Genomic DNA, 26,184 nt, shown 5'->3' on the forward strand with positions numbered 1-26,184 from the left:
TGTTATAACAACATCAGGAGTTTTCTAAGTGTAAATTAGGCAGCTTGAGAATTCAGTGTCGGATCAAGTTTTGAAAAAAATTGCTGCATTCCGTTCAACTCAAAGTCGGATTTTACAACTTCCTAATAGGAAAAGTGCAATGGAAGGCATCTTGAAGTTATAATTACAACTTGTACATTTACATTTATGCATTTGGCAGACGCTTTTATCCAAAGCGACTTACAGTGCACTTATTAACATGTGCATGTAAAATAGCTAGAAATAGAATTTTAGCTTTGCGTAAAGCTGACAATTTACACAAGAAATATTTATATTTCTTCTGCTCCAAACGTACTTCTCTGTCTCCTCGTGTGAAAGTAACAAATCATAAGAAAGTGTTTCACCGCTGTTCAAATGCACTTTGGATTGATAATTTATATGTATAAATGTTTTCCATCTGAAAGGACTAAATATTAAATGAAACAAATGACAATAAAATGCAAAGTAATCTCTTTTTATTTATTTTTTTACAAGTTACCCCCTGTGTATCAGTCTTTGATCAATAATAAAAGCTACTGTCCTCTATGGTCTTATTAAAGTTTATTTTCTTATGTTTATTTTCTTGTGAAAAAGCATGTACATGGTTGCTTGTTCTGAATACATTAAAAAATATGCAGAATATAGGCATAAGGTCATGGTAAATAAAGACATGCAATTAATAAAAAGTTCCCTCTTTTAACATTACTTATATGGAGCATAAGCCAGTCATAGTTGCCGGGCTGATGAAGTTGTCAGTATGCACTAGTGAATCTAAATGTGGAAGTAAAGCAAACTTGAGTTTACGATGCTGTGTCCACACTTTCTTCAGATGCTGAAATTTAAATGAATGTTTAATGAATGAACAGAATATGCAAAAACATCCAGTTTTTTTCATTCTGTAAAATTCCTGTAAGTCATAGTCTTTATACAGTAATGTAAATAACCTAAAATATTATAATTCATGTGAATGTTACTTTAAAAAATAAAGCTTGATATTTCACTCCTTAGTCTGTGACATGGAAGTAGCAATACAGATTAAAAATAATTGTAATATGTATAATAAAAATAATACTCACTAGATGGAGAGGAGTATTCACTTTTAGAAGAAGCTATAAGATCAAAATAAATAAAGAAGTACTATTTCATAAATACACTGTAAAAAAGAATTGAGCAAACATTGAAAATCAAGTCAACATGATGCAGTAAGATTTCTGAGATCTCTCATCAACTGTCTTAAAGCAATGTAACTGAGGACAATTATAGTTTAGTCAATGTGAATTTGTTCACTAAATGCAAAAAATCTTTCTTGAGAGCCTCGCGTACCTCTGAACTTGAGAATAGGCCAATGAGAATTTGGCAGACAGAATTTGCATGTCCCGCCCCTGGACATACAGGTAAAAAGGGAAGCGGGCGTGCTTCTGTCAGTCAGGTTTTTGCACTGAGGAGCTGAAAATAAGGTACGGCCGTTTACAGTGGTAGGTCTAGTGTCATGGCAAGGGGGACACAACGTCTCGTTCCCTCCATCAGGGAGGTTACAACAGTAACCATGACGTTCCCCTTCTGTCACTCACTCGACATTGTTTCGATTGTAGTGACACAAGGAGTCACATTTAAAAACGCCATGAACTAAAACGTGTTACATGATCTGCTGTCACAGGTGCAAGCAAGCTACTGCGTGCTAGAGGCAACTGTATCGGCAGCACGTAACCCTCCCCAACGCCCCCAGAAAAAGGTGTCATATACAGACCTTAGGTTCCCATCACCCCTAAGGGGGGACTATCATGGGAGCAAGCCAGCCAGCCGAGGCCTTTTCTCTCTCTATGTTTCTCGTCATAGAGCATAAAGTGGCTGGGGCTATCGTAACGCTATGAAATGCGTCAGGGAAGGCGATCTTTTCCATTCCTATTCTTTCAGGTGTAAAAGACCCTGTGGAGACCACATCCTGCCCATGTAACATGTGGCCAATAATTCACATGGGTTGTCAAGCCACACGTGGAAGTGGCATGGTGGTAGGTCCTACCTGGTGAGGGAGGAGCTCTACAAACACATCGACCGGGGTCAGAGGGACTACCCAAAGGAGACGCGGGTCCGCCGACAGGGGGAACGTACCGCAGAAAATACATCACAGGGAGTTTCCTGAAGAGGTAACTAGGCCTGTGGAGCCCTACCCCAGAACAGAGCACTTGAGGCTCATAGTGGGTCTGGCCACAAATTCTTCTGCTGAATTCGCAGGCCAGAAGGCTAGGGAGGAAGAACATCCAGGAAGCGAGAGCTTAGTGGCTAACCTGGTAGAGAGAGCACACTGGATCACTTTGGTGAAGGGCGCTAGGTGCAAGCGGAACACCTGGTCGGCTGTTCCGTATTACCGTGTTCTACCGGCTAGGACTTGACAAAACACGGGACCAGACCAACTCAACCCTGAGATTGTAGAATCTCACAAAGGTATTGGGTGTTGCCCAGCCGCTGCTCTGCAGATGTCTGCTAGGGAGGTGCCATTGGCCAATGCCCACGAGGATGCCGCATTTCTCGTCAAGTGTGCTCAAACCAGCAAGGGGGCAGGCACATCCTGGGTCTGGTAGGCCAGGGAGATTGCGTCAAGGACCCAGTGAGCTAACCTCTGTTTGGAGACGGCGTTCCCTTTCCACCATCTAAAGCCCTGCGTGCGGTCCAAATTGAAACGCAAAGCACGTACCGGACACGGCAACAAAAAGGCTGGGTCTGCCTCCTCCCAGGGCAGCACTTGCAGGTTCACGGCCTGGTCCCTGAAGGGGGTCGTAGGAACCTTGGGTACGTAGCCCGATCGGGGTAATCAAGTCATGCTTACCCAAGGACTTGCCATCCACTGCGTTGTGGTGGGCAGCGATAGCGGCTACATACACCTTCGAGGTGGAGGGGGACAGTCTCCCCTCCAACCTCTCTTGCAGGAATGAAAGAACTGACCGAACTGCACATCTCTGCAGGTCTTCAGACCGGGAAGAACACCAATTTGCGAACAAGCACCACTTTAGGGTGTAAAGCTACCTGGTAGAGGGAGCTCTGGCTTGGTTGATCGTGTCTATGGCCGCAGATGGTAGGTCACTCAGATCTTCCGCATCCTGTCCAGGGGCCAGACATGGAGGTTCCAGAGGTCAAGGTGTGGATGCCAGAGGGTGCCCCATCCCTGGAAAAGAAGGTCCTTCCTCAGGGGAATTTGTCAGGGGGGTGCTATTGTGAGGAGCATGAGATCCAAGAACCAAGTCCGAGTGGGCCAATAAGGAGCCACTAAGGTGACTTTTTCCTCATCCTCCCTGACCTTGCACAGCACCAGTGCAAGAAGGCTCACTGGGAGAAATGTGTACTTGCACAGCCCCCGGTGCCAGCTGTGTGCCAGCGCATCTGTCCCAAGAGGGGCCTCTTTTAGGGAGTACCAGAGCGGGCAGTGGGAATTGTCTTGGGAGGCAAAGAGGTCTACCTGTGCAATGCCAAACTGGCCCCAAATCCAGAAGCCAGCGGCTGCGTGCCCATTGCAACATGGCACCCCAACCCAGATGAGAGGCATCTGTGGTGGCCATGACACATCTGGACACCTGCTGTAGGGGGACTCCAATCTGCAGAAAACAGAGGTCTGTCCAAGGTTGAAAGTCTGAAGGCAGGAAGGGGTGATTAACACATGGTATGTGCCGCAATCACCACGGCCGAGGATGCCATATGCCCCAGGAGCCTCTGGAACTGTTTTAGAGGGACCGCTGTTCCGGGCTCAAAGAGAACAAGGCACTTGAGCACTGACTGTGCGCCCTCGTTATTGCGCTGTCATTGAGACTGATTCTAACACCATGCCGAGAAAAAAGATGCTCTGAACCGAGGCAAGCCTGCTCTTTTCATAGTTGACCTGAAGCCCTAGATGGCTCAGGTGCCTGAGAAACTGGTCCCTGTGGGCGCAAAGTGACTCTCGGGAGTGCGGTAGAATGAGCCAGTCGTCGACGTAGTTGAGTACGCGGATACCCACTTCCCGTAGTGGGGCAAGTCCTGCCTCTGCGACCTTCGTGAAGATGCCAGGGGACAGGGACAGGCTGAAGGGGAGGACCTTGTACTGATACGCCTGGCCGTTGAATGCAAATCGTAGGAAGGTTCGGTGTCGAGGCAAAATGGAGACGTTGAAGTACACGTTCTACAGGTCTACTGCTGCAAACCAATCTTGATGCCGAACGTAGGTTAGAACTCGCAAGTCCAAGATTGTCCGCCACCCACTGCCTTTTTTGGTACGATGAAGTAAGGGCTGTGGAAACCCTTCTTCATCTCGGCTGGAGGGACAGGCTCTATCACGTCTTTGAATAGCAGAGTTGTAATCTCTGCCCATAAAGTGCATCGAAGTGAAGCAAATACCGCTGAACCAAGATGGGAGCCAGGCGAATTGAATCATATAGCCGAGTCAGATGGTCCTGGCCAACCAACACGATGGGTTGGATAGCGAAAGCCATGCATCCAAGCTCCATGCAAGTGGCACTAGATGGCTGATAATTTTTTACATACCGGGAAGGGCTTCGCAGTGGGGGGGAGCAGGTAACAATGCGTTGGGAGGCAAAAGCGTGTCCCGAGGCTTGGGTGCTAAGAAAAGGCTCAAAGCACTTACCTTGCACCGTGCACTGCCTGCCGGGGATGGGCAGTCGCAGGTCCGGAGGTGACGTAACTACGTCCCGGAACCGGGACTCTAGGATTTTGGTGCAGAGGCACAACAAGGTTGCCTTGTTAACATCACACATCTCGAACATGTTCAGCCAAAGTTGGCATTCCTGGACCACGAGGGTGGCCATCACCACCCAAGTGCCTGCGCTGTAACCTTCGTGGCTCTGAGAGAAAGGTCCTGCAGCACGTCAGGGTAGGGACTACCCAGGTGCAGCTCTTGAGTGCCTGGGCTTGGGAGGCAGCCTGACCAGTGGCGGTGTAGGCTTTCCAGGGGCATGGACTGCACAGCATAACGAGAGGGAGAAAGCCGCTGGTAATGCGCCGTAGATCCAACAGCAATGCTCTGCTTGTAGAGGTGAGTGGAACAGTAGTGAGACTCAGCTTGCTGCTGCACAACCACTCGGCCCTGAACAACAAATCTGACTGACAGACACACCCGCTTCCCTTTATACCCATATGTCTGGGGGCGGGACATGCAAATTCTGTCAGGCAATTTCTCATTGGCCTTTTCTCAAGTTCAGAGTTATGCGAGGCCCTCAAGAAAGACCCCTCAAGTCAAAAATACAATTTCACTTTTTAGTCAATCATTTGGATATGTTTTAAGCAGCTAAACTCATAACAGCAATTTCTTTCAGTTCTTGTCTTACATTTATGTCGCTTTCTCCATACAGCAGCCACAGTCCCAAAGACCAACACCAGTGCCATAACCGTTAGGAATGAAGGAATCACTGATTTGAATGGTTTTCCATGATCATACTCTGAAACATGAACCATGAACTAAGGTCACATATAGTAGATATATTTTTTCACAGATTCAGCCTGATGTTTTCTCTGTTTTAGTCTTGGAATTCATTACCCAAACTGATGTCCAGTTTGTTGTCCAGACTGAGGTGTGTAGTAGAGCAGGTGTATTTGTGTTTCTCTCTCTGTTCCTCTGCACTGATCTCCAGATTCTTCCTCATCTGGTACGTCCCGTCACCATTGGGCAGCAGATCTCCTCCAGTGATCTCATGATCAGACACAGGCTGTCCATCTCTGAACAGGGTCAGGTTGATGTGACGAGGGTAAAATCCTGTTGCCAAACAACTCACCCATGACCCGCCAGAATCTGCGTTTGCTTTCTGGATGAGTCTGACTCTGGGTTTCACTGTTGAAAAAAATATAGAGGACATTTAATGCGTACCTTGATGAGGGAAACATTTAGGCTTAAATAAATGTAGAGGATGTTTGTTTCTGGGACAACCGTTTGTTTTTTTGTGCCTTAGTTCTAACTGTTTACCAATTGGAAGGCAGCAGAAAGCCGGTACCGGCATGAAAAATACAGAGTCTGACCAGAATGAACCGAAATAAAAAATCATATTTAGCTCCAAGTCCAGTCCAGTGGAGGAGCTAGCGGTTGGCCAGGGGTGGCCGCCCCATTGGCCACCCCACTTGCAATTGTTTTTTTAGCTTGTAATTCCCTGAGTTAATTTTTTTTCTGACTTTTTTGGTTTGGTCAGTTATCTTACCTTTTCTATTTACTTGATTTTTCCTCTTTTCAAGGTAACCTTTGAGAGTTTTAATGCAAAATGGTTGGTATAAATTTTCATGACGCCACATGGAGAAGTCAAGATGGATTTTCAGCACTTGTGCTGTGACATTTAAGGTGCCATGGTATGTAAACTTCTTGTCAAAATATCGCAACTCATCTGTGGTGGAGCCTCTGAAAGCATCCCGTGTGATCATTTGTCCCGGTTCACCGCTGTCCCTCAGCTCACATAAAACCAGTCTTTGAAAGGCAAGAACACCTTTAACACAAAGTAAAATACCTAAGGTAAAATGCTGATTGAAAATATTCTCTGTATGTATTTACTGAAAAACATCACATTAATGTTATTTTCACAACTACAAAACAAAATTCATACTTCTGCTGCCAAGTAATTAAATGCAATGACTGCAATCTTGCACAATACTAACCATCAGTTTTATTTAAGTTGTTTGTTGCTACTGCCCATTTGTTTATAAAAGATGCTTGTATATAGTCACTAATGGTGATAAGTTGATTTGAATCAAACACCGTGTCTTCAGTGGTTGTATTTCCTCTTGGAATGAGAGTCTTCGTCTCACCATTATAATACAGAACTCTGACATCATCCAACATCGAAACATAACTGAATTCAGGAAATGGTGTTTGTCCTTTAATGTAAGTTGCAAGCACCCACAAAGAATGAGAACCTGAAAAAAATAACAGGTCATTTGAAACAAGAAAAATAATGTTGTGTAGTGGTGGTGTAGTTGTATGTTACAGCAGGCAGTGAAGACACACTAAGATTGGTGTAGACTCAAGGCTAAAGATAATTAAAAGTTTGCAGGTTCAAATCTTGAAAATGGTGATCCATTAACTATTAATCCATGACCAAAAAATCTCTACTTATTCATTCCTGTTGTTTCGACCCCAGATGCTTTAAAACAGCGGTTCTCAAAGTGTGTTTATTTACATTTATACATTTTGCATTTATATATTCACACACTGAGCACTTTATTAGGAACACCTGTACACGTATTAATGTGATTATCTAAACAGTCAATCCTGTGGCAGCAGTCCAATGCATAAAATCATGCAGATACAGGTCAGGAGCTTCACCACATCACACCATAGTTTTCCTAATAAAATACTCAGTAAGTGTATGAAAAATTTATTAATCTTGGAAGGTGGCCTCAGCAGAAAAATGAAAGTGACAGCGGGAATAACAAGCAATTAACATTGTGAGAAAGTCAACTGGAGACATGGATAAAGAAAACACACAACCACAACTCAAGGATCCAACGCTTTCAATAATTGCCATGATAGCACTGCAACTTATCTACTACAGTAAGAATTTATGGTTGGACTTCTAAAAGAAGCTTTTATATTAAATCCTCCAGGTGAGTTTTGATTGCTCCAAAAGTTTTATTATCCTTCATAGAATCAGCAGTTTCTATGGCACAAGGCAATCTGGAGGTTATATAGGGCCTATGTATTGGTGTTTCATAAATTTGAATCTTTATTTCGTCAAAGCTTTTGAGTGACAAATCATATGCATACATAAAAACAGACGATTCAGGCAATCATTTTATTTTAAAAACATCTTTACATTTTCTACTTCCCATGCTTAAAAGTCCTACAAATATATATAAATATACAGTACTGTGCATATATTTAGGCACTTAATATGTTTCAGAAAAAACAAACAAAAAAGTTGTCTTAAGATGGTTTTTTATATCTTCAGCTCAAGTGTGTCAATAGGAAAAATACATTTTAGACTACCAAACATTACTTTTGCTTTGTGTATACATATATATATATATATATATATATAAGTATATATTGTGTTTGTTTTTCCCTTACAGTCTTGCAACTAATAAGCTACCTGAGGTGCGTGACTGTTCTGTTTAGTTAGCAGATATTTCTTGCGTGTTAGTTCAAATTGCGATTAATATAATTAATTCTGTGATCTTCCATTTATTTTTCTATTTCGTTTGACACTTTCATTACTGTTCATATTTTCTAACACTCTAGTACTACGTTTGTTGATATTTCCATAGGAGATGCAGAATGCAGATTCTAAGTGCAAGCAAATTTAATGAAAGTTGGCAGCATTGATTTTTAAAGATTATGCTTGAAAACTTACCATTTGGAGCAACTGTTGGAAGTGAAAGCAGAAGAATCTGAAGAATTTTGTCCATATTGCCGACCTTTAATGTAACTGTATATGGATGATAAGATCAACTCCTGTGTGAGTTACTGAAAGGGTGTTCACTGAGCTTTACAGTTGTTAATGGTTAGCTTTTACAGTTGTTAATGGTTAGCTTTAAATAAAAAAAATTTTAAATAATGCTTTTGGTAAGCAACATTTACACCTTACACACTCACACACACACACACACACATACACTAAAAATAGGCCACAACTTTTACCTTGGTAACGGATGTCAAACACAGTTTCAGCCCGGTCCTCAGCAATAATAAACCAGCTCACCTTGATTTGTATTCTCTCTTTGAATGTATCACATTGTTTGTGAACTGCAGTGCCACTGTGGTGTCATCTAACTTACATGATGCACTAAATTCAGGAAACGGTGTCTCTCCTTTAATGTAAGTAACAATCATCCACAAAGTGTGAGAAACAAAAAAAATATTTTCAAAATTAAAAATAAAATTACTGTATATGACAGAAAAAGATCATTCACCATAAAAGTGAGAACCTGTAATAAATTAAAACTATTAAACTATTATTTAAATTATTATTGAATTTTATAGTCTGAACAAACCAAACAGAATTAGATTTTGTCCTGCGCGAAAGGAAAAATTATCAGAAAATGTATTTAAAGATTTGTACTAATAAATATGGCAATACTATGTACAATCAAAGCAGCACCTATTTGATTTAAGATATGGCAGTATCATTGACAATAAATGAAAATGTAGTTCTAAATGAAAATTCAGAAGGACCATAATCCTGCCAACCCCAGCACAAGAGCACTTTGTAAAAAATGTCAATATTGCATGTCTCAACCCTGTCACATTACACATTTGGGCAAATAAAATCCAAAGACAATTAGTTATGGATTTAATGTTTGCAGCAGCATTTACTATGGCTTAAGGGACACATAATTTATAGAGCACTTTCTTAAACCGCACTGGGTACTAAAGTGCGGTACATGGTTAAAAAAAAAGTACAAAAAAAAAAATCACATGCATACAGCTTTTAAAACCGACACAGACAGGATCAGAGAAATTGACATAGTACAATTTATAATGCAATTAATTAAAAGCTAGGGAAAATAAATACGTTTTTAAGGCCCCCTAGAAAGACACTAGAATAATCAATTTATTGTGTTTATTATTAATTACACAACACTTTGTTCTGGTCCTAGAATCTGATTGGACAAAAGGTGTTCCAAGTGTGTTGATAGCTCACACCATCAGCACTTTACTGATTGTATCACTCCACTTGTGTTTGTGGTGTTCCAAACCTGTAAGAGCAGACAGATTTGTACATTTTCATTTATTTCTGTGGTAAAGATTTGAGACAGCAAGTGGTGACAAAAGACCATCTTGTGGTAAATTGATGGGATTCATAAATGAGCTCTACATTTGGTCCTCCTGGACATTTTTATTTGATACAATTTCTTATTCCCTAAATTAATAACAATAGAATTATGCAATTCTTTTGGGATTTTATGCTATTTTGAACTTATTTATATGTAAATTCCTCAATTTTACCACTAATTTACACATGCAAATAAGCTAATTTATGACACTTTAGTAAATTAAAACCCCCATACTTCTAGAAGTTGAAACATAAAGAAAATATGAGAATGTGACATATATTGAAGGGAGATTGCTGCCATCTGGTGAACAAAATATAAATAACATGATTTGAAAATCATGTCATGACAATAATAGCCAGTAGATGGCAGTGGGGTCTCCTGAACCATAAAGCGTTTCACCATGGTGCTGCTACAGAATAAACTGTGATCAAGGCTCGATGAGGCCACATTTGTAAATTAGAGCTGTGGGAAAATTCTTGGTTTCTATTACAGAAAGATGCAGTGGTTTGTCTGAAGGTGAGGCATCTAAGCGTAAACTTTCCCACAGTGTAAAAGGTTTGCTTCCTTTCATTCAGCCTAAGAATAAGTATGATCTTTGTTCTGTGTCTGTGTGTGTGTGTGTGTGTGTGTGTGTGTGTGTGTGTGTGTGTGTGTGTGTGTGTGTGTGTGTGTGTGTGTCTTTCCCATAAATTTTCATTTGTCAGTAAATTTTAACCGAGAATAAAAAGGTGTCCATTTTTTACGGCCACATAGACTTGTCAAATCATGCACAATTTTTTTTTTTTTTTTTTAAGTTGAGATGGCAAGTGGAGGAAAAGTCACCACGTCTTGTACCACTCTGATAAAGGTTTCTTCAGTTACTAAATCAGCTAAGCTGATTCTGGTCAAAAATTACCAAAAACCATAGGAGGTTTGAAACAGATGTCTGGACTAAAAGTACATACAAGAACACATTATTGTACAACTATTATTAAATATTTCTTCTTAAGCTGGTGAAAACATGTTCATGGCTGGTGGAAACAAGTTCTCTTGCTACATTTAGAATGTGAGTTATGTAATAAGGTCTGAAAGTTCAGCACATCTTATTTTCCAGATAAAGCACCTGGGGTATGTTTATTTTCGATTACATTGATTCACAATTAAATGCATTCTTATATTGCTTTTTTTAGCAAGACTTTTACAGAATTAACTATTTAAACAAAATAGAATTTTGCAATTGCATTTTTCAAATCCATTCTTACACCAAGTTAATGCATCAGTTTAGACAGGAATGGTTTTATGAATGATTTATATAGAAATGTTAAGAATAAGGCACACCAATTTTTTTTTTTACCTCATATACTGCATAACAGAACTGTCCTGTTTATCATAAGAAACATAATAGTTTCTAGTATTGGTCATTTGTCAGGGTTACAATTAATTGGAACATTTTGATTCCACTTATTCATTGATTCTCCAAAACAATTAATATTATAGAATTAACATCAACTTTATAATTTGTGCATCTTTGTAAATTGTGCAATTAACATCAAACTTTTAAAATGAGTGTGTAGAATATGCATAAAAAATGAAAATAAAAAAGGTTAATCCTTTTTAACTCTTTGACAATAAAAGAAAAGGGGGGAAATCTCATTTAAATTAAAAGTACTTTCAAGAAGCCATGGGATAATTCATTTATTGGAATCTACAATACCACAGGAGTTTAGAAAGCTTCAGAATGCATTTCTATTCAATATTTATTCTAGGCTTGTTGGACCATTTATTTTTATTTTTTCAGTTTTTGTCCTACCTGCTCACCACTTTTTCCATGTAATTATAGCAGCTCCAGTTCAGATTATTAGCTAACACATTTCTACAAATCTCAAAACAGATTTGTAAACTGTTTTTGTCCTACCTGTACATCTGTATTTAAATATGTTAGCTCCAATCCCAAACACCAACACTAATGCCGAATCTGTCAGCAATGGGGGAATCACTGGTTGAAATGGGTCACCTGGATAAAATTCTGAAACATCAAACATGTTAAAAAAAAAAAAAAAAAAAGCTCTTCAACAGATTAAAACACAGTTCTTGGTATTTTTGTAATTTTAGCTTAATTACCCAAACTGATATTTAGTTTGATGTTCAGACTGTGTTCTCTCTCTCTGTTCCTCTGCACTGATCTCCAGACTCTTCCTCATCTGGTACGTCCCGTCAACATTGGGCAGCAGATCTCCTCCAGTGATCTCATGATCAGATACAGGCTGTCCATCTCTAAACAGGGTCAGGTTGATGTGACGAAGGCAAAGTCCTGTTGCCAAACAATTCACCCATGACCCGCCAGAATCTGTGCTTGCTTTCTGAATCAGTCTGATTTCAGGTGTTACTATGGCACACTACTCTGAGCATCAGTGGGGGAAAACACAAGACAGCAATTAGAAACATTAATAAAGCTAGCAATTTAAAAGGTGGCCATTTCATAATTTAGCTTTTGTGTATATACTGTATGCTGCATTGTTACAAACATTTAGGAAACTTACCTTTCCTCTTTATCTGCATATTTCTGATTCTATGGTAAGTCTTGAGTACTGTTATGCAGTCTGGGTAGTATAAGGTTTCATGACACCACATGGAGAGCATATATGGTTTTATTTCATGCTCTGTGCCATTATATGTCAAAATGTTGCCAGAAACATTCTTTTCATCTGAAGTAGAGCCTCTAAAAGCACTCTCAGAGAGTACTTGTACAGGCTTGTCATCATCCCCCAGTTCACAATGATTCATCACCTGATGAACTATGCGACCTGTTAGGACAGAACAGAAGTATGTTAAATGTATAAACAGACTCTAACTTCAGTATCAGAAGAATCGATACTTTAGGATCGATCCACCCATCCCTAGAGCAGAAATGACACATTTCAGCTTACTCTCTGTTTGGTTGTCAGGTTTGCAATTTATCGATATTCTTACAAGGTGAGTATGCATATGATCACTTATTATGCCCATGTGATGTACATCAATAGCATCATCTTCATTTGTAGTATTTCCTCTCGGAACATATCTCAAAATTTCTGAATTGTAGTGTCCTACAGTGATGTCATCCAACATAAATGTGACACTAAAATCAGAAAATGGCATCTCTCCTTCAATGTACGTTGCAAACATCCACAAAAAGTGAGAATCTGTGAGAACAGTGGAAAATATAATCATTAGTACTCAAACTATTGTGTGTGATATGTAATGTGTCTAATTAAAGACAAGAGATTGTTTAAAAAAAAAAGAGGGAACATTTTAGTGATAGCATTCATCCAAAGTGAATTTGTGAAACTGTTGGAAAAACAAATTCACCTGTGATCACAAAATAGTGTCTCTATAGTGTTTAAGAGGGGGGAAATAAGAAAGGAATACAAGATAAAGAGGAACATCAATGAGAGCAGGAGACAGGATAAGAACATTCAGTGTGTAACAACTCAACATTCAACATTATTAACCAATAAGGACACTGTGGTGAGCAGGGTGGGGGCAGAGCTAGCTAGAAGATAAGTGGTGAATAAGTTCCACCTGTGTGCCACACCAGTCTTGCATTCCAGTGAGGGATAGCTGGAGTATTTGAGGAGACAGCGGCATACGAGAGAGAAAGACGCATGAAGCTGTCTGTGTGTATCGGCGTGTTAGTGTGGTGTTGCTGAAAAGTAATGTGTGAGTGAGTGAGTGAGTGAGTGAGTGAGTGAGTGAGTGAGTGAGAGAGAGAGAGAGAGAGAGAGAGAGAATTTTTGAATTTGAAAAAATAACTTTATTTCACAATCATCTTAATACACACAAATTAACAACAGAAAACAAAATTATGGGAAAAAAATTTAATCATCTTCAAAAATGGTACAAAAAACTCCCTTACAACACCAAATCTTCTCAAAAGTAAACAAATCGTTCATAGTTTTATAAAATTTGTAATCAATCAGTACTCTTGACTTCACCAATGTTAAAAAAGTCTCAATGATGTTTTGACCAGGTTTCTGTTCAAGTTTATCCCTTCTACTAATATATATAGCCATTTTTTTTCATTAACGATTCATTAAAACCACAAAAACATTTTTTTAAAAACTCAAACAAAGATAACAGTCTAACACATTGTACAAAAGCATGAAAAATTGTTTCTTTTTGTAAACAAAAAGGACAAGCATCATTAACTTCCACATTTAAAACAGAAACAAAAGAATTAACAGCTAAAATACCATGAAGAATTCTCCACTGCAAATCTCCAACCTTTTTTGATAATGGCGGTTTATATAGAATTCTCCATTCAGGTTTTACACTGTCCTCTTAAGCCAAAAAAAATCCTCCACGGTGTATCAGATTTTCTTGCCAGATGATTCATATTAAAACCCATTACACAGGCTCCATACAATATCTTTCCTTTAGTAGATAATAAATCCAACCATTGTGAGTCCCAAGTTTTAAATGGAAAACCTTTAAAACCATCCAACTTTGGTGAAATCATCAAACAAGGGAAAAAAATAGTTTTCATCAGGAAAAGATACTCCAGAAAAATAATCTTTTAACATTAGCCTCTCCTCTGTTTTGAGGGTAGACTTTAACTTAGCTAAAAAAAGAGCAACTAATCGAATAGATCTAGTGCCTAAAAATTCAGCTACTTTTACAGTATTGTCTAATTTCTCTCCAGCTATGTCCAGCAATTGTCTTAAAACAAACACTTTTGATTCTTTAAGCTTAACACCACAATTAAAAAAACTGTTATTATCATTTACATCCAACCGGGCACCAAGATTTAAAGGTTCCTCCAGAAGCCAGTAAAGTGAGTACGGGTTTTCGGATTTCTGAATATAAAACAGACTCCAAACTTTAAAAAGACTCTCATAGAAAGGTGGAAAAACAGACAAGTCCATTTTTAAAGGGTTTAGTAGCCACAGATGTTTGTTTAGTCCGAAACCTCCAAAGTTTTGCAAAACAATATGGGCCATTGCCCTCCAGCTGACGTCCGATGCACCGTCTGAAAGTCTCTGCAGAAACTGCAGACGGAAAGCGGCAGTTCTACTCTGTAAATGAATCAGTCCTTGTCCTCCTTCTTCTTTCGGTAGATAAAGAACACTCTGTCGAATCCAGTGTAGTTTATCCCAAAAAAAGTCTACAAGAATCGCTTGTATTTTCATCAGTAGTTGAGGAGGAGGATCAATACACGCCAACTTATGCCACAGTGAAGCTGCGACCAGGTTGTTAATAACAAGAGTCCGTCCTCTATAAGACATTTTAGGGAGCAGCCACTTCCATTTCTCCAAACGACCTTTAATTTTTTCAACAACTCCTTCCCAATTCTTTTGTTGAGTCGTGTCATCACCTAAAAAAACTCCCAAATATTTTAAACCACCTTTCCCCCAGATTAAACCTTCAGGAATTTTTGGTTTGCCATTTTTCCATTTACCCACCAAAAGTGTTTCACATTTCTTCCAATTCACTTTTGCTGAAGATACAGGAGTAAAATCATTAATTAAATTAAATAAAATTTGCACATCTTTTTGTCCACTTACAAACACCACTACATCATCAGCATAAGCAGATAAACATATATTTTTTGTACAGTTAGGCAAATGTAATCCATAAATTCTTTCCCTTATTTTTTGTAATAAAGGCTCAATGGCCAAGGCGTACAACATTCCAGATAGAGAGCACCCTTGTCTTACACCTCTTTCAACCTGAAATGGAGCACATAAACCGCCAATAATTTTCAATAAACTTTCAATATCACTATAGAGTACCTGGACCATCATAATAAAATCCTTTTTAAAACCAAATGCTGCTAGTTTTCCACAAATAGGGGTGCTCAACCCTATCAAAAGCTTTCTCCTGGTCCAGTGAAATCAATCCAAAGTTTAAATCAAGCAATTTTGACACCTCTAAATCATCCCGAACTAAAGAGATGTTGTCAACAATGGATCTCCGAGGAATACAGTAGGACTGGTCTGGGTGTATTACTTGCCTTATTACTTCAGCCAATCTGTTTGCCAAAACCTTAGAGAGCAGTTTGTAATCACAACAAAGAAGTGATACAGGGCGCCAATTCTTTATGTCTGTCAAATCTCCTTTCTTTGGTATTAGCATTATCACTGCCCTCCTGCAGCTCAACGGCAACATACCTTTTGACAGACTATCGCTCAGCACTTGTAACAAGTCCGCTCCCAACTCTACCCAGAAAGACTTGTAAAAGTCAATTGGGAGGCCGTCAATTCCAGGAGCTTTTCCCGATTCCATGTCATGAAGGGCCTTATATAACTCTCCCAGGCTTAGCCCGCCTGAAAGAGCCACATTACCTTCTTCTGACATCTTTGGTAGGGAGTTCAAAAAAACATTGTCCTCATCACCCTCCAATACATACTCACTTCTATACAGATTTTTGTAAAAACCAACTGCTCTCTTCCGAATATCACTGGGGTTCAGCAAAACCTGACCCTCTTCCGACCGCAAGGCTTTAATCAATCTCTTCTGCCAATTTTTTTTCTCTAAACAGAAAAAAAACTTTGACAGTGCATCCATATGATTTAGATTTTGGAATCTTGATCTGACCAATGCGCCTGTGTGCTGTATTCTAGCAGATCCGCTAACTGAGCTTTCTTTTTGAAAAATAGTTCAAAATGATTATTTGTCCCAGTTAATTCAGCTATTCTTTGACACTCACTTAAATCTTTCTCCAAAGTGTCCAAAGATTTTTTAAACTCTATAGTGACATTGCGAGTATATTGCTGACAAAACTGTCTAATTTTAACTTTACCAATGTCCCACCACTGCTGTACTGAACTAAAATTAGTCTTTGATTTTCTATAATTCTGCCAAAAATACTTAAGAGTCTCTAAAAAAACTATCACTCAATAAAGAAATATTGAAATGCCAATAGGCACTGCTATATTTAATTGAATTTAAAATAAAATTACATTGTACCATACTATGATCAGAAAAACCTATTGGGATTATAGAGCAACTTTTAACAATATTAAGATGATGTGTAAAACCATACAATCTATCTAATCTGGCAAGGGATACCCTGTTTTCCCTCATACAAGCCCATGTATACTGCCTCGTATTTCCATTTAATTGTCTCCAAATGTCACATAATTCAAACTTTTTTATGAAATGAATGAGACGTTTCTGAGAAGACAAATGGGGTTCAACGTGGTTTCTATCAATCATATTCTCTGTGCAATTAAAATCTCCCCCCAAAAACAAATATTCCTCTTCTGAGCAATTTTGTAAAGTAGTACACAATAAATCTAAGAAAAACAATCTTTCCACAGGACGTGTTGGAGCATAAATACAGATTAAAAACCAAAATATAGCTTTCATAGACAGCTCTAATTTTTAGTAATCTTCCTTTCACAATTTCATCAACAACGTAAGAAATTGGACTAAAACTCTTAGAAAATAAAACTCCAACTCCTGCACTTATTGAAGTGTTATGGCTTAGAACAGTTAGCCCCTCAAATTCTCCTTCCCAATCTGCTGCATTCCCCCCGTCACTATGTGTTTCTTGTAACAAAAAAATATCAAGATTCTTCTGTTTCATTAATTCATTTATCATTCCTCTTTTCTTAATGTCTCTAGCACCATTTACATTCAGGGTTGCTAGACGAACTTCACTCATGATAAAGAGGAGAAAAAACAGCCAAAAAAAACCCACACTCATTAATGTGGAAAATGAGCTCAACTTATTCAACACCATTCTTAAGTTTCTCTACATTCCTCACTAATTTTTTTAAACGATAAACTTCCTTATTGGTAAAGCATCCTTCAGCCATTAAATTCCTTGTTTTCTCAAGGAACTGTGTTACATTAGGGAAATACTCTTGAACACACACCCCTCTCTTGTTCTTCGTTGACTTAAGGAATAACTTTATCTCTTCAGCATCATAGTTACGAACAGAGAAGTCACTCAAAGACAACGCCACACTGGAATCTGATGATTCACTTTCACTTTCGGTTTCATTATTATCACTCCCATCTAAGTCAGCTTTCTTCACAGTTTTTTTATTTTGAGACTTATCACACATTTTTCTTTTTTGAGGTGTTTTGAACATTTCTGTTCCTGTCTCCATCTCTAATTCCACCAAATCAATTCCACTCTTTTCCTGCACAGCCTGTGTTACAACAATTCCAGTAGTAGCACCTTCTCTTTCCTTTTCAGGGAGTTTTGAGTGTTTTACATCAGATACCATATCAACTTTATCTTTCTTTTCTAAATCTACACCTGTCAAACCAACAGATTTTATTGTAGATATCTCCTTGCAATTAACCACTTTAGTCCCACTGTGATGGTCACCCTGCACCTCTGAGCTCAGTGAAACTATACCAGCTTCTCTACTCGTGCTTGGATTGGAAATCATGTCCCCTTTCTCAATGGCTTTCTTTTCTGGGCAATTACGAATCAGATGCCCTGCTTTTCCACAACCAAAGCACTTTGTTTTAGCAGTTGTTACAAAAATTATGTAATCAAAATCATCAGCCCTGAAGCTAAGTGCAAGATCCAATTCCTCATCATCCTGAATTATCATGTATGCAAACCTCCTAAAAGACACAATATGTTTCAAGAGGGGAGAACCCGTGCTAATCGGGATTTTTTTTATTGGGGATACCAATTTACCATAGCGTGATAAAGCTTCAGTTATTATTTCGTCACTGAGAAAGGGGGGAACGTTAGACAAGGTGACCCTCTTAGAAGGTAGTGAGAGGGGAAGCACAGGAACAAACTCGCCACCAATCACAATCCCACGCTCAACTACTTCATTTACCTTTTCAATGTTACTAAAAAAAAACACAGTAGCGTTATTCATCCTCGATGCGGATAGAATACATCCATGTCCTACAACTTCGCCAACCGCTAAACAAATCTCTTCTACACTCGCCGCAAACGCCACTTTCACTGCATGGCGTCGCGTGAGTGCAGACAAACCCTGTGAAGCCGGGGTCGTCATGCTTCTCCCGGTAAAGACCGGTAGCACGCGGCCCAAACCACACCAAAAACTACCACTAACTAAACACAAACAAACCGAAAAAAGAAAAAAAAAGCGGAAAATACAAAGGTATTTAGACACAGAAAACAACTTCACTCACCGCACTACACCGCTCACGCACTCAGTGAGTGAGTGAGAGAGAGAGAGAGAGAGAGAGAGAGAGAGAGAGAGAGAGAGAGAGAGAGAGAGAGAGAGAGAGAGAGAGAGAGAGAGAGAGAGAGAGAGAGAGAGAGAGAGAGAGAGAGAGAGCTGCAACAACAAATGTCTATTTGGCACACATTTGGCCAGCAGGGGCACTGATGGTTAACATCATCACCCCTCAATCGATTCCAACAGAGAAATTTACATTCAAGGGCAAATTCTAAGTGATGGTCCCTGTGCCCTACTCACACTGAAGGACAGAACTTTTGATGTGAGAACTCTTAAGGGATCATGTTATTACTGTATGAACAGTACGCTAATGTTTGTGAAAGGGCCCCTTCCCAACACTGACACTAAAGCCAAACACTTCAGCACTGAGGGAATCATGGAATTAAATGGTACACCTGGATCACATTCTGAAACATCAAGGATGTTAAAAAGGTCACAAAATGATTGTTATTGTTATTGTTGTTGTTTTGTTTTTTTTGCTCAGTTTGTTGTCCAAACTGAGGTGTGTAGAGCAGGAGTACTCTTCCTCATCTGGTACGTCCTGTCACCATTGGGCAGCAGATCTCCTCCAGTGATCTCATGATCAGTACAGACTACCCATCCCTGAACAGGGTCAGGTTGATGTGACGAGGGTAAAAACCTAGACCCTCCTGGAGACCCTCCAGAATCAGTGTTTGCTTTCTGAATAAATCTGATTTTGAGTTTTACTGTGGAAGAAAACATGCAGAAACCAAAGACAATTGCACGTAATAGAATATACATATTTTTCCAAAGCAAACTGAAAGGGGATAGATTTTTGTGTTGTCTTATTTCAGACAATAACAAGGATAAAATCTCTACTCTGGTTTCATAAAATATTTAATATATGGCTCATCAATATTTAAAATGTAGGCTGGGTAGTAAAGCACCTCATGCTGCCACATGGATAGCTCCAGATAGGGTTTCATCACTTCTGTGTTGTATCTGAAATGACTCTGATTTGTAAACATGCTGATAAAAAACTTTTGTAGTGGAGCATCTTAAGGCACTCTTGGTTACCAATTGTCCTGGTCTGTAATTGTCCAACATTTCACAGAAACCCCACAAATGATGAACCACAGGACCTGTTAGGATAATGGAGATACATGATCCCAAGATTCACTAAGCACATTGCTCCTTTTGTGGGTTCAATTTGCAAAATGTAGCTTGAAAAAAAATGTAATTTTAGAGTTATTTCCTGTGTAGCAACAACATTTAACTTCTAACTTTTGTTATTTCATTTGTGGTCATGAATATGCACAATGTCAAATTGCATGCATCTGTTAAATAAATACCTATCAGATGTATTCGTGCAATACCTAAACTAAATTTCTGTTTGATTTTCAGGTTTTAGATGTTTTGACAATCTAACAAGATTAGCATTAACTCGACCACTCATCAAACTGATGTCATCTGGATCAATTACATCATCTTCATCTGTAGTTTTCCCTCTTGGAATATAGCTCCTTGTCTCTAAATTATAGCATCCTTCAATGATGTTGTCTAGCATAAATGTGGCAGTGTTTTTAGGAGATGTGTCTCTCCTTTAATGTAAGTTACAAGCATCCAAAAAGATTGTGTCATGAATCATGCCTCTGTTGTTCCCCCTACTCACCAAAAGAGGTCTACTATCACACTGGTATTGTCTTTTACTCTCTGGACTCCATTTCCCATAATCCCCATACCTGTCACTAATTACCTGCTCACCTGTTCCTCATCTACACAGCTATTTAAGACTCACTCTCAGTTGCTATTACTGTGAAGTCTTGTTTTGCCAGCCAACATTTCTGAGTGTGTACACTGTTGTTGTTTTCTTGCATGTGTCTGATAAATGCCTGTTAAAGCCTCTGTTTGATTCTTTGCTGCCAGCCTTCTATTACTTCTGTTTAACTGGACTTCCAATCTGATTGTTTGCTACCTGCCCTGTCCTCTTGCCTGTTTGTGACTACCCCTCTGATTAACAGTGGATACTGCTGGTGTTTGACCATTCCCTGTTTAAGTGTCTTCATTATTGGAAATAAAGCTCTGTTGAATTATCATTACACAATGAGAACTTGTATGAAATAACAACAAAAAATAAGATCAGTATGGAACTACTGTGTGTAGCAAGTAATGTTAGAGAATAAGGCAAAGTGAATAAGCGAAAATAGGATAAATATGACATGATAACATTCATCAAAAGTGAGGACCTACACTGAAAATATGTGTTAAACTAAATAAAATGCAATTCATGTGCAACACTAAATTGACTTGTTTTCTTAAAAAAATATTATTAAACATCACTGAATCAATCTCACTACATTAGATGATACCAACTGAACTCATTTTACTGGTTAGATCATGTAGACATAACTTCTTAAAGTAACAATTGCAATTTTTTTTACACTGTTTGTTAAAGATTTTCTTTTTTAATGTTGTGCAGTGGGTAATTGCGCCAGCTTTCCCTATGCCATTATTGAAACACGAGATGGTAACATGAAGGGAGCATAAACTAGTGCGCAAAGGAAGAAAAATATAGGAAGGTGAAACAAATAAAAGAATTGCAAGGAATACAAAATAAACCTCTTTGAGGTGCGAGCAATGCGCTCTTTGTCCCACTGTCATAAAAATCTGAGGAACGCCTAAGGACGGGTCTCAAACACCATAGCCAATATTAAAATATTGGTGTTATTTTAGAGAGGTTTCAACTAGGTTGTGTGGAAGGACACTCCCCATATGCATTAGCAAAACGTAATGTCTTGTTACCTTCATCTCAGGGAACCGAGATTACATACATAACTGATGAAACGAGTCTCATCATGCAAAAACAAAATTCACTGGGCTGTAAAGTGATGTCACAATGGAGCTTCTCCATGCTCATCGCATATATCCAACTAATCGATTAATAAATGAGTTGTCGATTATTTCCATTATCGATAATTATCGATTATACCGATTCGTACTTGCAGCCCTACTTGAATGTAGACAGTCACTCCACTATGGAGTCAGGATCCAGAAAGTGCTGAAGTGCTTCTGCAGACCTGGCCTGTTGAGGTGTTGACCATGATTACTGGGAAGCCCATTTGAAGAACCCAATGGTCCATGATTTCTTTTGAAACTTAAGGGAAGAGCTGTTCCAGTCATGTCAACTGCCTGATGGGGTCAAATGAGAGTGATGACGTTCAATGAGCTGACACTCCACCACTAGATGACAGCATTGCCTAACTTAAGTGATTCAGGCTTGAGTGATGAGATTTAATTACTCTTTGATAAAATATTTTAATATTTGTTCAGTCATTATTTTGATTTATTATGAGAACAGAGTGTTTTTTATATTTGATGTATCATACAGTTTTAAGATGCATCCACAGGTCTTCACCTACTGTGTTTTGATAGCCAAACATCTTGAGATATATCTTTAAAAGTGGGGAAACAGACACATTTAGAGCTTAAACAAGAAAATGAGGACCTATACATAGAAATATCTGATGTTGTATAACTGAACGGTAAATTATTCACATTTAGCCCTTGGACAAACAGGTTCAGTGATAAAGTCTGAGAGCATTCTCTGCACTGATGCACCCTGCAGATTAAAAAAAGAGCACAACACTCATTTGTTGTTTAGAACAGCTCATTTGTTCCTCTAGTATTTTGCACCTTGCTATGAGAGACTGCATCAAACTGTTCACTGATCTACTCTGGTTTTATAATGTCTTCCTCTTTAGAAGACAAGGGATGACAGTAGGCTAGAGCATCCACAACAAAAACTCAGTGTACATCTTTGAGGATCTTCAGGTCTTTCTAGGAGTTGAAAAGAGAAAAGGCAAGAAAAGAAAGAGATTTTTTATTGTGAACCTGCATGCTTATGTGTGCACACATTCAGAAAAAAAGAAAAGAGGTACGTTCATAGCATGAATGTCGTAAGAATAAACCGATCGACACAGATAGATTTTTGACCATTACACCGATTTTACGTTGCACGTAAACACCTTTATGGCGTTCTTATGGGCTTATCCAATGTTGTGCGCATGCCTCTTCACGGTTTGATGCCAAATGCAGAGAATAAGGCATTATTTTTAATTGCATGTAAATATTTTTTTTTTTAAAGATTATTTAAAAAAGCTGTTTTTGGGAGTAATCAGCATTTTGGTGTTCATGTAAATGTGTTCAATGTCTGAAATAATTAAATTAAATTATTTGATTTCAAAACCCTTCGCATAAGCATAAATTGTCAACTGAATAAGTCAGACAGTTTTCATGCTCGTTCTCATACCGATTATGCTTAATAAGCCGACCGCTCCTAAATGCAGATTTATTTGTCTGATTTTTTTTTTTTTTTTAAATAAGCTGATTTTTGGTAGTAATCAGCATAATAATTTAAATTCTGTAAATATTTATCGAAATTCAAGTTGTCCACATCGACCCCAGCCAACAAAACGAGAATATGAGGACTGAGGAGCAGAATCACAATTGGTCAGACCAGTAGATATGCGTACATACGATCTTACACTGATTACACTTAATAAACCAAACGTCAAAACCGGTAAACACGGTTTTGTTGTGTTATCATGTGCATATTTTTGATAGTTATCAGTATTTTGTTGAGCACTTAACTGCAGAAAAAATAAAAGAGGAAACAATTAAATTTATATTTTGTGGTTAATTAAATTATTCCAGGGATGACAATATATAAACCTTATTCACAGTAGGGCCATCTTTGATTTTTTTTATGATAATGATAACGAGGCTGTGGTGGATAAATGTAGTCTATTCAATGGATTGTAGTACAGTTGTTAGATCGTTCCACTACAGATACAGAATATCTTTCCAAAAATTTCAGAAGACAAAAAAAAAACTCCAGACAACATGAGTTGAGGAAAATTAGATGTGATCTAGGAACTTTTAGATAGCAATATACAGTGCATGTCATTGAAGAGATTGTAAGTCTATCCCTCACAGCCTTGTTTTCATTCCTGTAAAAATCAAAGATGGTGCTTCTATGAATGAGGTCTATTGGCTGTTAATGGTCTGTAATGTTCTCATATTGGCAGGTTTGGCTGAAAGTTAAATTTGGACAGTGTTTGGGGGCCTTGGGTAGCTCAGCGAGTACTGACACTGACTACCACCCCTGGAGTCATGAGTTCGTATCGAGTGTATGCTGAGTGACTCCAGCCAGGTCTCCTAAACAACCAAATTGGCCCGGTTGCTAGGGAGGGTAGAGTCACATGGGGTAACCTCCTCTTGGTCACGATTAGTGGTTCTCGGTCTCAATGGGGAGCATGGTAAGTTGTGCATGAATTGCGAAGAATAGCGTGAGCCTCCAGATGAGGAGTATCTGCGGTGTCATGCACAAAGAGCCACGTGATAAGATGTGTGAATTGGTGATCTCAGAAGCGGGGGCAACTGAGACTTCTCCTCCGCCACCCGGATTGAAGTTAGTAACCACGCCACCACAATGCACAATGACCTACTAAGTAGTGGGAATTGGGCATTCCAAATTGGGAGAAAAGGGGATAAGAAACAAATAAATTAGACAATGTTTTATGCACTGCATTTAAAAATGTTTTTGACAAGTTCATTCGCGTGTAAAAACTCGACGATGGATGGAACATCCCTGATCTAGATCTATGCGTCACCAACATTGTAAAGTTGAGTTTAATTTTAGGAATGAAAAGTTTTGTCTTACTTGTAAGCAGCCACACTAAATAATCAGTTTTGTATGGATCATTTGTGTAGAGTTCTAACAAAAATGGCAGCAGTTATTTCAAAAATCTACCTGAATTAGAAAGTGAATATGGTACACTGTAATACTTCTTAAAGAACTTGAGAATTGGTCCAGTTATACTCAGGGCATAATCACCATGGCAATCTTCATTAACTTTCTTACTGGCCCATAACCGTATCTATTCAGAGTAAACATAATTAAGTCATTGCCCTACGAGAAAATATGCATTAAGGCACATTTTGTGGCCAATAAATGTGAGTCATTTATCTTGTTAAACAATTGTACAGCACATTTGAAACTTTTATTGATCGTTCCAGCTGTAAAAAATGGTTTAATATGGTGGATGTACCAAAGTGTGTTCAACTGATTTAACATTTGGATAGTCACTGACAACAGAGCTAATAGATATGAGGACATTTTCTTTGTGCATTCAAATGTTGTCACCATAACAGCTTGGCTATCAATAATGGTGTTCACTTTCGCTACATGAAAAACACGAGGTAAGCTTAAATGCATGGATGCAACTCAATCTCAATTAAATCTAAGTCATATTTTAATCATAATTGCTTACATATTTTTAAAACTAAGGCTGTTTTGTAATTACTATCATGGTGTGAACCACACATATTTGATTTTCAGTACAGACTACTAACTTACAGTAGACAAGTGATCATGTTCGGACCTTGTTCATGGCTAGCATTTACATTAGGATAGTTCATATTAAGTATGTGTGAATAGAACTGACCAGTTTCCATTCCATTGGACTGGGACACAGTTCCTCTGTCATGAGAGTAATGCAGAAAACCGCTCTCATTGCAGGCTCATCGAAACATGGGACATTTTTGCGAGCATGTGTGGGATGCATCTGGCTAGCTGCAACTATCCTGGAGAAAATAATTCTAATGATATCACACTAACATACAGACAGTGTCCCCAACATTTACACCAATGGTAGGTAGAAAACATTGCCAGTTTTGTGAGCAATAAAACATGTTAAAGAACATGATCATTTAATCATGCATGGCTGAGAAATCCCTATATATGTTATGTAATATGTACATATACAAAGCTTTATAGAGCCAGTCAGTAATCATCATCTTTCAGAGAATGGTACAAAGGTTAAACAGACATGAAGCTTTTAAGAGACTCATAAAACAAGCATATGACCTGCTCAATGCAATGGCATTGATGCTGATCTTGATAGCTTAGATTAGCCATCTGCCACCTGAGAGTTTACCATTTACCTGCTTTGTATTATTGCAAATCTGAGTTCACTTCAAAAAATTATTGTTAGACTTACTTTTTTACACCAGTCTCATAGTATTCACTCCGGTAGAACCCTGCCAGCTCTTCTGCAAGCTCCCATACAAACTCTGTATAAAGCACATAAAACTCTCCAGGTTTCAGTTTGCCCTTCAACTGTATGACCAGGTAATGTGTTGTGTCCTCCATCCAGGTTTTCTGTATTGAGGGTGCCACTGAGGTACCATATGCTAATAGTCTCTGTTGAGGTCAGGTTGAGCTTATTGTAGTGAATGAGAATGGGATCTGTCTCCTTCACACATT

The 26,184-nt window shown here is 38.7% G+C and overlaps 3 protein-coding genes across 3 annotated transcripts in view; all 3 read right to left on the reverse strand.

The window, feature by feature from the left end:
- The window catches only part of LOC127638061 (uncharacterized), a 35,447-nt gene extending 26,698 nt beyond the window's left edge, over positions 1-8,749 (reverse strand). Inside the window, exons 1-6 of the mRNA XM_052119395.1 lie at positions 8,331-8,749; positions 6,637-6,894; positions 6,189-6,467; positions 5,537-5,827; positions 5,328-5,438; positions 1,095-1,127 (exon numbers count right to left, since the gene is read on the reverse strand). Coding sequence (XP_051975355.1) covers positions 1,095-1,127; positions 5,328-5,438; positions 5,537-5,827; positions 6,189-6,467; positions 6,637-6,894; positions 8,331-8,385 — 1,027 coding nt within the window. The 5' untranslated portion in view covers positions 8,386-8,749. The remainder of the gene's footprint in view (positions 1-1,094; positions 1,128-5,327; positions 5,439-5,536; positions 5,828-6,188; positions 6,468-6,636; positions 6,895-8,330) is intronic.
- Positions 1-26,184, reverse strand: part of LOC127638274 (BOLA class I histocompatibility antigen, alpha chain BL3-7-like) — a 184,106-nt gene that overhangs the window by 28,552 nt on the left and 129,370 nt on the right. The gene's annotated exons all lie outside the window — the stretch shown is intronic.
- LOC127638062 (class I histocompatibility antigen, F10 alpha chain-like) lies at positions 9,506-12,942 on the reverse strand. Its single transcript, XM_052119396.1, has 5 exons — positions 12,726-12,942; positions 12,273-12,536; positions 11,854-12,118; positions 11,648-11,799; positions 9,506-9,675 (listed from the first exon to the last, which is right to left on the reverse strand). The coding sequence occupies exons 1-5, from the start codon at positions 12,940-12,942 to the stop codon at positions 9,617-9,619; spliced, it is 957 nt and encodes a 318-aa protein (XP_051975356.1). The 3' UTR covers positions 9,506-9,616.

The sequence above is a fragment of the Xyrauchen texanus genome, chromosome 46, assembly GCF_025860055.1.
Source record: "Xyrauchen texanus isolate HMW12.3.18 chromosome 46, RBS_HiC_50CHRs, whole genome shotgun sequence".
Lineage (NCBI taxonomy): Eukaryota > Metazoa > Chordata > Actinopteri > Cypriniformes > Catostomidae > Xyrauchen > Xyrauchen texanus.

Coding starts and splice junctions, on each gene's coding strand:
- LOC127638062 (XM_052119396.1), bottom strand. CDS start 12,942: ATGATTATATTTTCCACTGTTCTCACAGATTCTCACTTTTTGTGGATG. Junction 12,119..12,272: donor TATGCAGATAAAGAGGAAAG/GTAAGTTTCCTA, acceptor AGTGTGCCATAG/TAACACCTGAAATCAGACTG. Junction 9,676..11,647: donor ATTTAAATACAGATGTACAG/GTAGGACAAAAA, acceptor CTGCTCTTACAG/GTTTGGAACACCACAAACAC.